The sequence below is a fragment of the Aotus nancymaae genome, unplaced genomic scaffold (assembly GCF_030222135.1).
Source record: "Aotus nancymaae isolate 86718 unplaced genomic scaffold, 86718_ANA_hifiasm-v0.15.2.pri h1tg000076l, whole genome shotgun sequence".
NCBI classification, from domain to species: Eukaryota; Metazoa; Chordata; class Mammalia; order Primates; family Aotidae; genus Aotus; species Aotus nancymaae.
The window spans coordinates 21,092,436-21,106,602 of NW_026988491.1; the positions used below are offsets into that span (position 1 = coordinate 21,092,436).

The 14,167-nt window shown below is 55.2% G+C and overlaps 1 protein-coding gene across 2 annotated transcripts in view; it reads right to left on the minus strand.

Moving 5' to 3' along the window:
• GRAMD4 (GRAM domain containing 4) overlaps window positions 1-14,167 on the minus strand; it is an 84,886-nt gene that overhangs the window by 19,728 nt on the left and 50,991 nt on the right. For both annotated transcript variants that reach the window (XM_021668660.2, XM_064368234.1), the window contains exon 4: window positions 782-902. In XM_021668660.2, the coding sequence (XP_021524335.1) occupies window positions 782-902 (121 nt within the window). The remainder of the gene's footprint in view (window positions 1-781; window positions 903-14,167) is intronic.

The window sequence follows — 14,167 nt, forward strand, 5'->3', positions numbered from 1 at the left end:
GACTGGAGGCTGAGTGGAAGGCCTGGGAGCCAGAGGTGAGTAGCCGGAGCTCCCTGGCCTTATCCACCAGGCACCAGTTTAAACTTGTGCTGAAGGACACCGAGCCCCGTGGTGGTAGTGCAACAGGAGGGCACTGGCTTTGTAACTTGCGCTGGGGCCCTTGGTGCCCTGCTTCCTGCTGGTAGCACCGTGAGACACAGGGCAGGGTGAGGAAGGAGGCTGTGAGTACTCAGGGGTTCCGTATGGGACCCACCACCAAGGACAAAGATGTCAGCTGTGAACGGGCCCTCTAGGAGCAGGGGCAGCACTGGCACTCCAGGATGTGATCCTGCTAGGATGGGGGAGCGGGGGCCACAGGGCACCCTGAGAGGCTGCCGTGCGGCTGGGGCAGACAGGGAACATGGGAGCACACACAGGCAGCGCTGGGAGGGCAGGTCCTGGGAAGATCCTAAGAGGCTGGGCCGGTCCCCATGGTGGGGCACTGGAGCAGGATGCACAGAATGGGTCACCTGCAGGCCAGGAGGTGTCTCTAGGGCTCTGCAGGCCCCATGCCATGCCTCTCTTCAGTCGGCCTGGCCCCAGGCCTGGGGCTGGCAGGAGCACCTGCCCCAGGGTCCCCTTTTTCCAGACCACTGGAGCACAGGCAGGACCTATCCCTGGGCAGTCAGAGCCGGGCCCACCCTCACCCCAGGCCTCTCCAGGGCTAAGGGTGACGCTGCTGGGATGCTCTGGGTACGGCAGAGGCTGGAGGGGAGGTGGGGGATTGAGGAGGCTGCGGTACCTGGCCTTCAGCACCTCCTGCACCTTCTGTTCCAGCTCCAACCGCCGCTGCCGCTCCCGGTCCAGCTCCTGCCGCAGCATCTCTGCGTTGGTTTCTTCTCGAAGCTTCCGGAGCTCCTCCTCTGTGGGGAAGAGAATGGCCAGGTGACCATCGCTCATGTCCACGCAGGCCCTCTGACTCTAGGACGCTGGGGCAGGGGTGCCTGACTCAGAAACAGCAGAGGGGTCTCTGCTCTGTGAGCGGACCTGAGCGCCTGATCTTCCTCCAGGGTGCGGGGCGTTCACACGGCAGGGTGTGCGCTGGGCCCCACCCAGCCCTTCCTCCTGGGCAGGAACTATTAACGGGGCTCCTCTTACATGACTGAGGCAAGAGCTGGGTGAAGCAAGGGTGGGAATTTCCTCACTGTCCTTCATCACGTTGGACACAGAACACGAAAGCCATTTCACCAAGTGCCGCCATGCCAAGGACACCTGTGGAGAGGATGCCCACCATACCCACCCGGCGCCTCCGTGAGCTGGGCGAGGTTCTGAGACACATCAGCGGCACAGCAAAGGCCCTGGGCCAGGGGGACAGCCCACAGCTCAAGCTGGCCAAGGAGCCTGAGAAGAGCACAGGGCAGGCCGGACACAGGGCTGCTGCAGGTAAGCCTCAGAAAAGGTGAGGTCTAAGTCAGACCTGGAGGGAACACATCGCGTTCCCACAGACCCAGGAAAAGAGCATCCAGACAGAGGGAGGAGGCAGGGTCAGAGGCCAGAGGTCGGAGAGACTGGAAGACTGAAGATGGAAGGGGCCAGGAGCCAGGGAGTGCAGGCAACCTCTGGAAGTCGACACTTTCGCCACTTGAAGAGAGAGGAGAGACAGGGGACTCTGCCTCTCTTCCGCTTCCTCTGTCCCATCCCTGCCTCCTCCTAAAAGCAAGGGTGCTGGGTCACCTGAGGGCAAGTCTGAAGCCCTTGCTCTACCCCCACTGTCCTGACCCCAGTAGCTTCCTTTCCTGTCCTGGACACCTCACCACATAACTTGGGGCCACAGGGCCAGGCCTAAGACTCCAAAATTGAGGTCAAGGGCAGTATGACAGCCTCAGACCCTAATCCCACGCCAATGTCCAGGAGCAGCCATGCAGAAACAGCAGGGGGCTGTGCCCAGGCCTGGAGCAGCCTCAGGTGGTCTGGGGTCAGTAAACCCAGAAGCCAAAAGTCAGTCAACCTTCCTGCCTGGCAGCCACAGGCTCACAGTACCCAAGAGGGAAGAGACAGACAGGTGCCTGCATCTCACCGGCCCCACCCCCACTGGGGGCGCTGGCGGCTCACTGGACGCTGTTACTGACCAGTGAGAAAAGATTCGGATTTGCCAAGGGCCAGGATGCATTTGCTCAGTGTGGGTGTCTGGAGCTCTGCCTTGCTCCCCCGCCTACTGGGACTGGCCCTTCTCCAAGCATGGTTTCCACATCCTTCAGCATCCTGGAATCCCGAACCCCCAGGGCAGCTTAGCCCACCTGGAGAAGACCTTCCCCGTGGGGCCCGGAGGGGCACTGGGCCTGTCCCCGCGATCTGCCTGGTCTCATCAGGCTGGTTCTCTCCAGAGCCCCCCTCCCCTCAGTCCTGAGGAGAAGCGTCTGGCCCTGGCGCGGCGACATTTCTCCAGGGACCCAGGTCCCCAACCCGCCGATGTGGCCAGGTTCCACCACTGCGTGGGCCCGGGCTGGCCCCAGCCTGGCCCTGGACCCCTTGGTGGGTAGGTCCATGCCCCAAGGCAGGAAGAGCCTGGGGACCCTTCCTCCAACAGGGGTCACCACCCACCAGCACCCAGGAGAGCCTGGGCATCTTGGCCCATCTGAGATGGATGCCGCCCTCCCACCCCCGCCCAGCCACCTCCACGGGACCCAGTTCTCAGCCTGCTGCCCCTCCCTCGGTGTATCTGGCAAACAGAAGGGGCTGAATCAAGGGTCGCTGGATAAACAAAGGAGGGAACTAAGCGTCTCGTCTGCAGTGTTTCTCCCCAAAGGGGAGCGTCCACCTGGCTCAGTTCCGAATTCAGAGCCAGCTGAGAAGGGTTCAGAGACAGCCATGGGGCGGTGGCTTCTCATGCCTCTGTCTTCATGTTGTGGCAGTGACTTTATCTCGTGGGAACACAGAGGTAAGATGCATCACAGTGGGCAGCCTCGCTCCCGGCTGGGCTCTTGGGTGGAGCAGGCCAAGGCCGGGGGGCTCTGGTACTTTCCCGGGTTCACTCTTGGCACCCACACACCGCCTCCTCTGGTCTTGGCCTTTGCCCACATGCCTCTCCATCCATAGGTCAGAGAGGCACTCGGGGCCCTCCCTGCATGGGTAACAGGAAACCACATTTTCCTAAATGGGGCTGCCCCCACACCCCTTCCTGGAGTCACTAAACCGTGACAGGGCGGCAGTCGCGGGCCAGGTTCCACCACGCGGCAGAGCAGTGGTCAAAGCCTGGTCCAAGGGGGCCAGTCCCAGCCCAGGGATGGATGCCATGGAGGTGGACACGGAGCCCTCTTGGAGCCCGGCGTGGCGTGTCGTGCCTGTCGTGTCACAAGCCTGGGTTCAGAGGTCACGGGGCCTCAGGTAGCCGCCCCTCTTTCCACTCTGGAACCTCCTGGGTGTGAACACCAGAGCCCCACCATCCTCGCTGCTCAGAGCCCGGTGACGCCTGGCTCCCCAGTCGGCTGGCAGCATGGTTCCCTCAGCCTTGCGGACGGGGCTCCTTGGACAGTGGGGCGAGTCAGCCCGTCTCAGCTTCCGGCAGAGCCAAGAGGCTTCCCACCTGTGCCCAGTGTCACTCCTGCCAATACGAGGACAACTAAGTAAACAAAACCAGCTACAGCTTTGGAGCGTTTATCTCTCGTGAGCTCTTCCTATCTCTGAGCAAATGGCTCCCAGCGAGGCCAAGCTGCTGTCTCTCCCGAGACGGGAATGATGACCACACGCCCCATGATGCCATCTCACAGGCCTGCCTCCCGCCCAGCGGTGACACATTCAGGTCAACTGCAGTGTGCCGAGCACAGCTGTATCTTTCCACAGGACAAAGGCGGTGCAAATCCCCCATCATCAATTTTTCTTTCTCTTCTCCGAGTAAGAAAAGAAACAGGAGGGCCGATTTCCTGAGCTAGGCGTTCACGCAGCAGAGTCCTCTCATATATGCCCCAAAAATCTGCAGTGGCTGCCAAGGTTCTGGGTCCCTTGGCCTCCGGCGTGGGCCTCATCATGCCCCGAGCTACCCACAGACACCGAGGACCCTGGGCCACCCGTATCCACAGACCTCCCTGCCCCGCAGATCAGGGCCTGAGATGTCCTGCGGGGTGGGGTGGGGGCGAGGCCACATCCACGGCAGGCCACGGAGCCCCTTGGTGACCTCTGCACTTGTTTCCCATGGCTGTTGTGAAAAATCACCACCACAGCAGCTTAAAACAACACAAACTCGATCTCTTACAGTTCTGGTGTCAGAAGTCTAACGTGGGTCTCCCTAGGTCGCCAGATCCCCAAAGACCCATTTCCTGCTTTTCCAGCTCCCCAGGGCCCCTGCACTCCTTGGCTCATGGCCCCTAGGGAGCAACAACATCACTGTGACCTCTGACCCCACCATCACATGGCCACCTCTGACCTTCCTGCCACCTCCTTCTCAGGACCCTTGTGATTGTGTGACCCCGGATAATCCAGGACCATGTCCACTTCAGGGCTGTGACTCATCCTCAACTACAAGGTCCCTTCTGCCACAGGAGGCCACACGCGCAGGCTTGGGGAACACGGATGCTCTGTGGGGCCATGATTGTGCCAACAACACTCTCCTTCGAGACAATCGTGTCAGGTGAAGGAGACCCAGTGCCCAGGCAGGCTGGGAGGGCCCTCTTCCTTCCACCTGGCATGGACTTTCCTGCCCCTGGCAGTCCCTGGGTCACACCACCACCGGAAGCCCTCCTCTGGTGGGTCCACGAGCCCTCCAGGAGTGAAGGGTCCCCAGTGGCCCCTAGCTCTTTCTCTTCCCCACCTCCTCGAGGCAGCAATGACACTGGGCACAGGTGGGAAGCCTCTTGGCTCTGCCGGAAGCTGGGACAGGCTGACTCGCCATGCTCTCCGAGGAGAGCAAGGCTGAGGGGACTGTGCCTCCTTGAGGAGGTGAGGAGGAGAGAGACACCTCCAGCTGTGCCCCCAAAGGCACCTGAAGCAGGATTCCCAAGTGCCACCACTTTAGCGGCCCCACCAGAAAAGTGCACGGTGAGTCTCTCTAAAGCCCCACAGAGAACAACACTGACAGAGGGGATGTGCCAGAGTCATCCATGCACCCCAGGAACACGTGACATGCCACAGCACATCTTAACAGCAGCACGGGGCACCTGCTCTCCCGAGAGCCCCTGCACCTGTCTCAGGCACAGACGTGCAATACATGTGTGCGCAGAGTCCAGGAGGCAGCCACACGCACCGCACGGGGATGGGAGGCTTCCCTGGGTGCGCGTGACACCATACGTGCCGGGGGCCAAGTCACAGGTGGAGACCCAGGGGTAGGAGCCCGTGGCCCAGGGCATCAGGCCACAAAGTCATGGCCCTACAGGGGCAGAGCAGCCACCACATCAGAGGCCACGGCTTCTGTGGATCCCGTGGTACTGTTTCCAGCCCAGCAAGCTGTGCCTCTTCCAGGGCCAAGTGATGGCTGAGACGGGCTGAGCACATAGCAGAACTTGCCACAGCAGCCACAGGATGGGAAGGAAGCCAGCAGGAGGCCAGAGGCCCAAAATGCCTGCCTAAGGAGTGAGTCGGACCCCTAGAACCCAAGTTCCAAGGGAGCACCTGAGAAAAGAGAAATCTGTCCTTGCCTCATGGGTTCTCATCCAGGGCTCTGCTCCCCAGATGCCCCAGAAAGCATGTCGGCCATCTCATTGTCAGGAAGGAACACAAGGTGGCCTGGGTGCATGGCACACAGGGACACCAGGATGGCTACCCGATGGGCCGGGCCCTGCCCCCATCCCAACCCATCATAAGACCTGTCGGGCAGCAAAATATGTCGGGGCCAGGGAGAGATGGAAGGAGGCCCAGGGGGCACTGTGTGCCCAGAGGGACCCTCAGACCCTCAGGCGTCTTGCAGCCGGGGGTCAAGCTCTAGCGTGAGGTTTAGGGATGCTCAGAAGGAAGAGCGACTCTGGTCCTGCAGGCAGCAGGCAGCCCCACCCATATCCAGATGGCACTGTCCCCTGTTCTTCAAGGAACTAAGCAGCATCAGACACAGACAAGGAGCTCCTGAGACAGGAGAAGAGCCTGGGGTAGCGACATAACGCACACAGAGATCTCCCACAGAGGCTAAAGGAAGTCCCGGCACAGCCAGGCTGGCTGTGCACCCACCCGCTCCAGCCTTCAGGCCTCCCCAGGGCCTGGAAGCAGAAGGGCAGGGACGGCCACCTGACTGGACACTCCAGGGCAGCCCCCAGAACATTCTCTGATGAGTGAATGGCCACTCTGACTCAAGGGGAGGCAAAGGAGACGCGTCGGCTCAGGCCCACGCAGGCCCAGGCGGCGAGGCTAAGGCCCGGCCCTCCACCCAGCCTCGACGCCCAGCCCACAGGGAAGTTACTGGGAGGAAGGAAAGCAGCTCTGCGGCTATTTTTAAACCCGTAAAAGTAGATCTCTCAGGCAGGAGTACTCTTGGCACACGACTGATTCCACAGGCCCAGTCTCACCCAAAAATAAAAATCAAGTGATAATCTTTAAATAAAACTCCATCCCACCAGGCCAGGGGCACGAACTCAGAATCTACCCAGAAAGCTGCTCCTGGCCAGGCGGAGGCCAGCACACCCAGAGGCCCCACCCGGCCACCTCTAACTTCAGACTCTTCAGACTCTCACCTGAACTCTCCCAGCCCAATTCAGCCCTCCTGCCATCACCACAGGAACTTTCTAGAAGACAGGCATGCCCTCCACTGAATCACCAGGCTGTTAAGTTACACTGCAGAGCCCAGCCTACGGCTTCACCTTCAGTCATCAGCACAGAGACGGCCCCTTCAACCCCTTCCTCCCGTGTCCCTCCCTGCTAGGGGAAAACAGATAATTCCAAGAAATGCTTGCTTTTATTCTGATGTTTGCCTGCATTTTCTCCCTAACGTTTATTTATTGCTGTGTCATCTACCGCTATGCGCAGAGGGAACTTTTACTGAACGATGAACTAACTGTCAACACTGTCTTGGCTGGTAACCAGGAAGCAGCAACCTTCCAAGCACGTCACATCCTAACGCCGTACGTAGGCTGCTGCGTACAGAGCTGGCTGACCACCGTTTTAGGTACATTTCAGGACACTAGTGCAGGATCTAAGGTAGACAAATAATGTACCGACATTTTTACCACGTAAAAGAAGAAGAACTAGGATCCCAGCCAGGGTTTTCACCCAGAGCAGCTGGTTTTCAGGAACCGATGCCTGCCTCTCCCCGTGAGAGGCATGCGGCATCTGACAGCCTGTGGGCTGGACTCTGGGGCTCTGGCCCAGCATGGAGCAGGAGACGTGTGTGCTCCACAGCACGTGCCGTCCCCGCCCCCGCAACCTCCCTTTCCAACCAAGCGCTCGGCACCCAGCAGCCAAACCCTCCGGGCCCCCGGGCCCTTCCCACAGCAACAGGCTCTCTGCCAAGCACCTGCTCCCTGCTGAGTGTGGGCTGGGGGCAATCAGGGACACTCCCCAACTCCACTTCCAGCTGGTGGCACTAGGCCCCAAGGCACTAGGAAGCAAAGGTGGCACAGACAAAACCGTGCCTGGGACCAAACACCAGACAGGATGGGAGCAAGGAGGTGCACCTGGAGCCCTGGGAGGTGGCCAGTGGGGCCTTAAAGGATGTGCAAAACGACATGCCTAGTGGAGGAAACAGCCTATTAGTCCATTTGTCTACCCATCCATCCATCTGTTTGTTCGTCCATCCACTCACCTGTCTGTTCATCCACCCATCCATCCATTCATCTATTATTTACCCACCCATCTACCTAATCTACACATTCGTTTGCCTTCTCATTGATCCATCCATCTATCCAATCACCCATCCACCTGCCCACCCATCCATCCACCCACTCATCCATCCACCCACACATCCATCCACCCACATATCCACTCACCCATCCATCCACCATCCCTTCTCCCATTCACCCCCATCCATCCATCCACTCACCCATCCATCCATCTATCCACTCACCCATCCATCCATACATCCACTCACCCATCTATCCATACATCCACTCACCCATCTATCCATACATCCACTCACCCATCCATCTATCTACTCACCCATCCATCCATATATCCACTCACCCATCCATCCATATATCCACTCACCCATCCATCCATACATCCACTCACCCATCCAACCATCCATCTATCCACTCACCCATCCATCCATCTATCCACTCATTCATCCATCCATACATCCACTCACCCATCCATCCACTCTGTCAGCCATCACATAACATACTCATCCATCCATCCATTTATCCACTCACCCATCCATCCACTCACCCATCCATCCATCCATACATCCACTCACCCATCTATCCATCTATCCACTCACCCATCCATCCATACATCCACTCACCCATCCAACCATCTATCCACTCACCCATCCATCTATACATCCACTCACCCATCCATCCATCCATCTATCCACTCACCCATCCATCCATCCACTCATTCATCCATCCATCCATCCACTCACCCATCCATCCACTCTGTCAGCCATCACATAACACACCCATCCATCCATCCATTTATCCACTCACCCATCCATCCACTCACCCATCCATCCATCCATACATCCACTCACCCATCCATCCATACATCCACTCACCCATCTATCCATCTATCCACTCACCCATCCATCCACTCACCCATCCATCCATACATCTATCCACTCACCCATCCATCTATCCATCCACTCACCCATTCATCCACCATCCCTTCTCCCATTCACCCATCCATCCATCCACTCACCCATCCATCCATCCATCCACTCACCCATCCATCTATCCACTCACTTGTCTGTTCATCTACCCACCCATCCATCATTTAACCATCCATTTACCTAATCTACCTATTCATTTGCCTACTCATTGATCCATCCATCCAGTCACCCATCCAGCTACCAACATGTCCATCCATCCACTCATCCACTTACCTGTCCGTTCATCCATCCACCCACCCATCTATCCAGCAATGCATCCATCCACCCACCCACCCACTTGTCCACCCATCTACCTATCCACTCACCCACACCCATCCATCCATCCGTGTATACATACATACAGATATGTACTGAGCATCCATTAGCTGCTAGTACATAGGCTCTGGGCCCAAGCCCTTGGGTACCACAGAGAAGCTGGCAGCTACCTTTACTCCCACCCATATGAGTCCAGTTGGTAGCGGAGATGGATGTGACAAATAAGGGCCCCCTGACAGAGCTGGGACATCAGGACACGCCAAGTGCTGCACCAGTACTCTCCATGTGCCACTACCTACAGATGAGGTGCAGAGGATGGGAAGCCATGCTGGCCCGGGGGATGTCTCACCCACGGCACACAGGACCTCAGCTGTGAGGCCAGGGAGCTGGGATGCGTTCAGCAGGGCAGGACACAGCTGACTAGAGAGGTCACAGAGATGGGCAGTGGGTCCCAACTTAACACTTCGGAATTCAACTCTGGCATCGTCCAAAGCACCTGTCAGATGACAATGCTGGGTCCAGGACGTGCAGCCATCACATAACACACAGGCAGGCGTGTTCAGGCTCCCTCTCTGACTTCACCCCAGCCCCTGGGGGCAGCAGGGAGGAGGCCCCCTGCTGGCAGGATCAGCGGCTTCTCCTCTGAGGTGTGAGCTCCAGGGATGAGACAGGCCAGGAACCTGGAGTGGTGGGGTCAGCTCACCTCTGTGCTCAAAGATCTGTCCTGGGCAAGGAGGGATCCCAGGGCCAAACATCCACAACGTGTAATTAAAGAGCAGACAGATGTTCATGAGGCAATGGAAGTGATGGAGAAACAGGGACTGTGGGCCAATTTCATTTTCCTGGGGAAATTCCATATAACACAGACACGCCACTGTAATCAGTGCTACCTGCCTTCATCTTCTGCTTATCTGTTCCCTTCTGTAGGTCTGGGTCACCTGCTCACAGTCGTCACTTATTAAACATGCCACTAGGGCAGAACCAGCCAACCCAGTGCCTGCCCTGGAAGTGTGATATGGTTTAGCTGTGTCCCCACCCAAATCTCATCTTGAATTCCCACGTGTTGTGGGAGGGACTCAATGGGAAGTAACCGAAACACAGGGCAGGTCTCTCCTGTGCTGTTCTTGTGACAGTGAATGAGTCTCATGAGACCTGACGGTTTTAGAAGGGGGGTGGGGTTCCCCATACAAGCTCTCTCTTTGCCTGCTGCCATCCATGTAAGACGTGACTTGCTCCTCCTTGACCTCTGCCATGATTGTGAGGCCTCCCCAGCCATGTGAAACTTTTAAGTCCATTAAACCTGTTTCTTTTGTAAAGTGCTCAGTCTTAGGTATGTCTTTATCAGCAGCAGGAAGACGGACTAATACAGAGTTTATCTTTTCACCACCAGAGAAACTGTAGGAGTGGAGTTTAAACGGCCTGAGCCAAGAACCACACCCACAGCCCAGGTCCAAAGGGGCAAGTCCAGAGACCTCAAGTCAACCCCACAGCTAAGCCTGTCTCCATCAGGCCTCAAATGGGCACCCCCACCAGCAGGCAGCTGGCAGCTCTCCAGACCCTTCTGCTTCCAGAAGACTTCAATGGTAAGGAAGGCTTTCCTCACTCTGAATCACCCAGGACAGCCACCGAGAAACTTCCCTTTCCCTCCAGGACCCCTCCATTAAAGCTGTCTATTCAGAGGAAGCCCCTGTAGGCCTCCGGGGGCAGCTGGCCAGCCCTCCTGTCAGCCTCGTTGAGAAGACTCCCATGGGGTAAGGGCCAGCCACTCTCATCCCTGTATGTCAGAGCAGGAAAGGGAGCTTCCGGGAGCATCAGGGGCTCAGGAGGAAAAGGTGCCTTCTCTCCAAGTCACACTCTTGAGGAATCAGTGGCACTGCCCCTCTAAGTGCATCTGCCAGGAATCCACCCGTGTCTGGTGCTCTGAGAGCACCCGTGCCCAGCGAAAGGGCATGGCAGCCTACCCTCCAGCGTGGCCAGGGAGGCATCTGCAGCCCTCCTCAGCAACACAAGATGATGGAAGGCAGTCACGAGAGCTCCCCTACACAGCCTAGCAACCAGAGAGGCCCCAGGAAGAGAAGCCCCCTGGCCCCAAGGGTCCCCAGAAGCACTTCCCCTCCAAAATCCAAATTTTACACCACACTGCTCTGGGTAGGGGCTGCGTGTGCACCTTACCACCCTGGAGAATCTGACATCCCAGATGCACGCTCATGCATGGCAACCGTGCTCAAAAAGCACCAGCAACCGACATGCATTTGGCGCTAAATCAAAATGCATGATGCTTTTCATTTATTTATGTGCTTCTTTAACAAATTTAGGCTCCTGCCTTCAGTCATGAGCCAAAATGCATTTCAACTTCACATTCTTCATGCTGTGTCATTTTCTTACAGGAATATTTGTACTCTTCAGTATTTAATCATCGGAGAAAGCTGCTGCACACTTGGGCCATTTCCTCTCCTCTGTGAAGAATAATACTCTGCTTTCCGAGAGAAAGCACTGTAGATAATTGAATGGAATTTTAACATTGACCGCTTAGCTGTTCTACAGGTAGGGGAGCTGAGGTCCCAAATGGGTAAGTGCTCACAGCCACCTGCTAACCAGTGCCTGAGTCGAGAATCAGAAGCCAGAGTCCTGACTCCTGAACGCAGCTCTCCACGCCAGCACTCCCTCCTGCAGGTCAGGAGAGGCGGGGACGGCCACAGCAGCACACAGAGGTTGGCTTAGTGACAAATGGAATACGTCTGTGGGTCCCCAGATTACATAGTGTCCTTTCTCACATTCTCTATCCTTCTGGGACTGAGATGGGAGTGAGAATGGGAGAAGGCATGGTTCTGCTGGGCAAACTCCAACTAATCTGCAATTAATCCCTCCATTCACCAAGCTCCCACTATACCCAAGACATCACGCTTGGATATAAAAATAAATTCATCCTGTATCCTCCAGGTGCAGCCTGGTCAGAGCTGCCTGTATACTAACATCCTGTACCACTGGGGACAGTACAACCATCCATCCTCCAGGTGCAGACGGCCTGGTCAGAGCTGCCTGTATACTAACATCCTGTACCACTGGGGACAGTATATCCATCCATCAACAGAAAACAAGCGAGGCCAGGCGCAGTGGCTCACACCTGTAGTAAACTTTGGGAGGCTGAGGCAGGTGGATGGTTTGAGTCCAGGGGTTCAAGATCAGCCTGGGCAACGTGGTGAAACCCTGTCTCCACATACAAAAAACAAACCGGGTGTGGTGGCATGTGCCTATAGTCCCTGCTACTCAGGAGGCTGAGGTGGGAGGATTGCTTGAGCCTGGGAGGTCGAGGCTGCAGTAAGCCAGGATCATGCTACTGCACTCCAGCCTGAGTGATAGAATGAGACCTTGTGTCAAACACAAAGCAAAAAAAAAAAAAAAAAAAAAAAAAACAGGGCACAAGTGACAAGTGGATGAAGCCATGCTACAGTCATGCTGTGGACACAGGTGTAACCCAGAACAGGGACAGATGTGACCCGGAGTGGGGACATGTGCAACCCGGAGCGGAGACAGATGCAACTTGGAGCAGGGACAGGTGCAACCTGGAGTGGGGACAGGTATAACGTGGAACAGGGACAGGTGTAATGTGGAACGGGGACAGGTGTAATCTGGAACAGGGACAAGTGTAATCTGGAACAGGGACAGGTGTAACCCTGAACGGGGTTAGGTGTAACCCAGAATGGGGTCAGGTGTAACCCAGAACAGAGACAGATGTGACACAGAACAGAGACAGGTGTGACATGGAACAGGAACAGGTGTTCCTGTTCCGAGCCACCCAGTTTGCAGCCCTTTACTACAGCAGCCGCAGGAGACTGACACCCCCCAACCCCGTGCCAAGCTCTGTGCTTTTCAGCAATTCCATGCTTCTGACTGGTGAGGGGCAAGGTAAATGTTACATCTGCACATTTACATTCAGGTATAACCCAGAACAGGGACAGGTGTGACATGGAACAGAGACAGGTGTGACAAGGAACAGGGACAGGTGTGACACGGAACAGGGATATCTCTGTGTACCATTTTGGAGTGACCTACAGGATATAATGTGAGTCTGCAGAAAGTGTGAGCATCCTAACATTTATCTAAGCAAGAAGCTAAGAACCGATATACATGCTCATGTTTATAAAAATTTCAGTGGAAGAAAAGTGTAAAATTAGAAGAAAACTGGTTATCTACACAGGAGGAGAGGAAATGGGGGCAGGGTGCAAGGAGAGAAACTCAACTTCTCTGAATACGCCTTGACTTTGGAACCATGGAAACAATTTTAGATAGCTATACGAATAAATTTAATGAAAAAAAAATTCTCTACGCCATGCATAACAGGAAAAAATGGCATCAAGTACCTGCCGATGTGATGCTAAGAACACACCATCGTGTCTGTGGCATGACCTGAGTCTCTCCATGAGGACACAGGACCAACCCAAATTGAAGACAGACTGCAAAATAACTGACCTGTGCTCTTCAAAAACGTCAGTATCAGGAAACAAAGAACTACTGTTGCAGGTGAAAGGAGATGAAAGAGGCATGAAACTAATGCAACTCAGGACTCAGAACTGTCTTTTGCTACAAAGGACATTACTAGATATTAGTGTAGTGGGAATAAGGTCTCAGACCACATACTAGTATTGTATCAATGTTAATTTACTGATTTTGATAATTGCCCTGTAGTTAGATAAGAGAATATCCTTGCTTTTAGAAAATACAACAAAAGCATTTGGCACTCAGGAGCATTGTGTCTGCAACTGACCATCGAGCAGCTCAGAAAAAAAGAATACATGGATGGATAAATGGATGGATGGATGGATGCATGGATGCACAAAGGGATGGATGGATAAAGGGATGGATAAATGGATCCATGGATGGATAAATTGATGGATGGATAGATAGATAAGAGACAAATGTGGTAAAATACTATCCTTTGGGGAATAACTGGATGAAAAATATACAAGAATTCTTTGCAATTATTTTTGTAACTTTTCTGTAAGTCTGAAGTCATGTCAAAATTTTAAAAGAAAAGAAAAAAAGCCATCTCTAGAAATCTAAGGTGAAAAGAAATAATGAACTCACCTCCGTACTGACTTGATAACACAGCCACAAAGGAAGGAAAAAGTCTTGCGAGCAACTGTCAGACACCATAACCTGGACCTTTCTAGTGGGACATCCCTAAGGACGAAA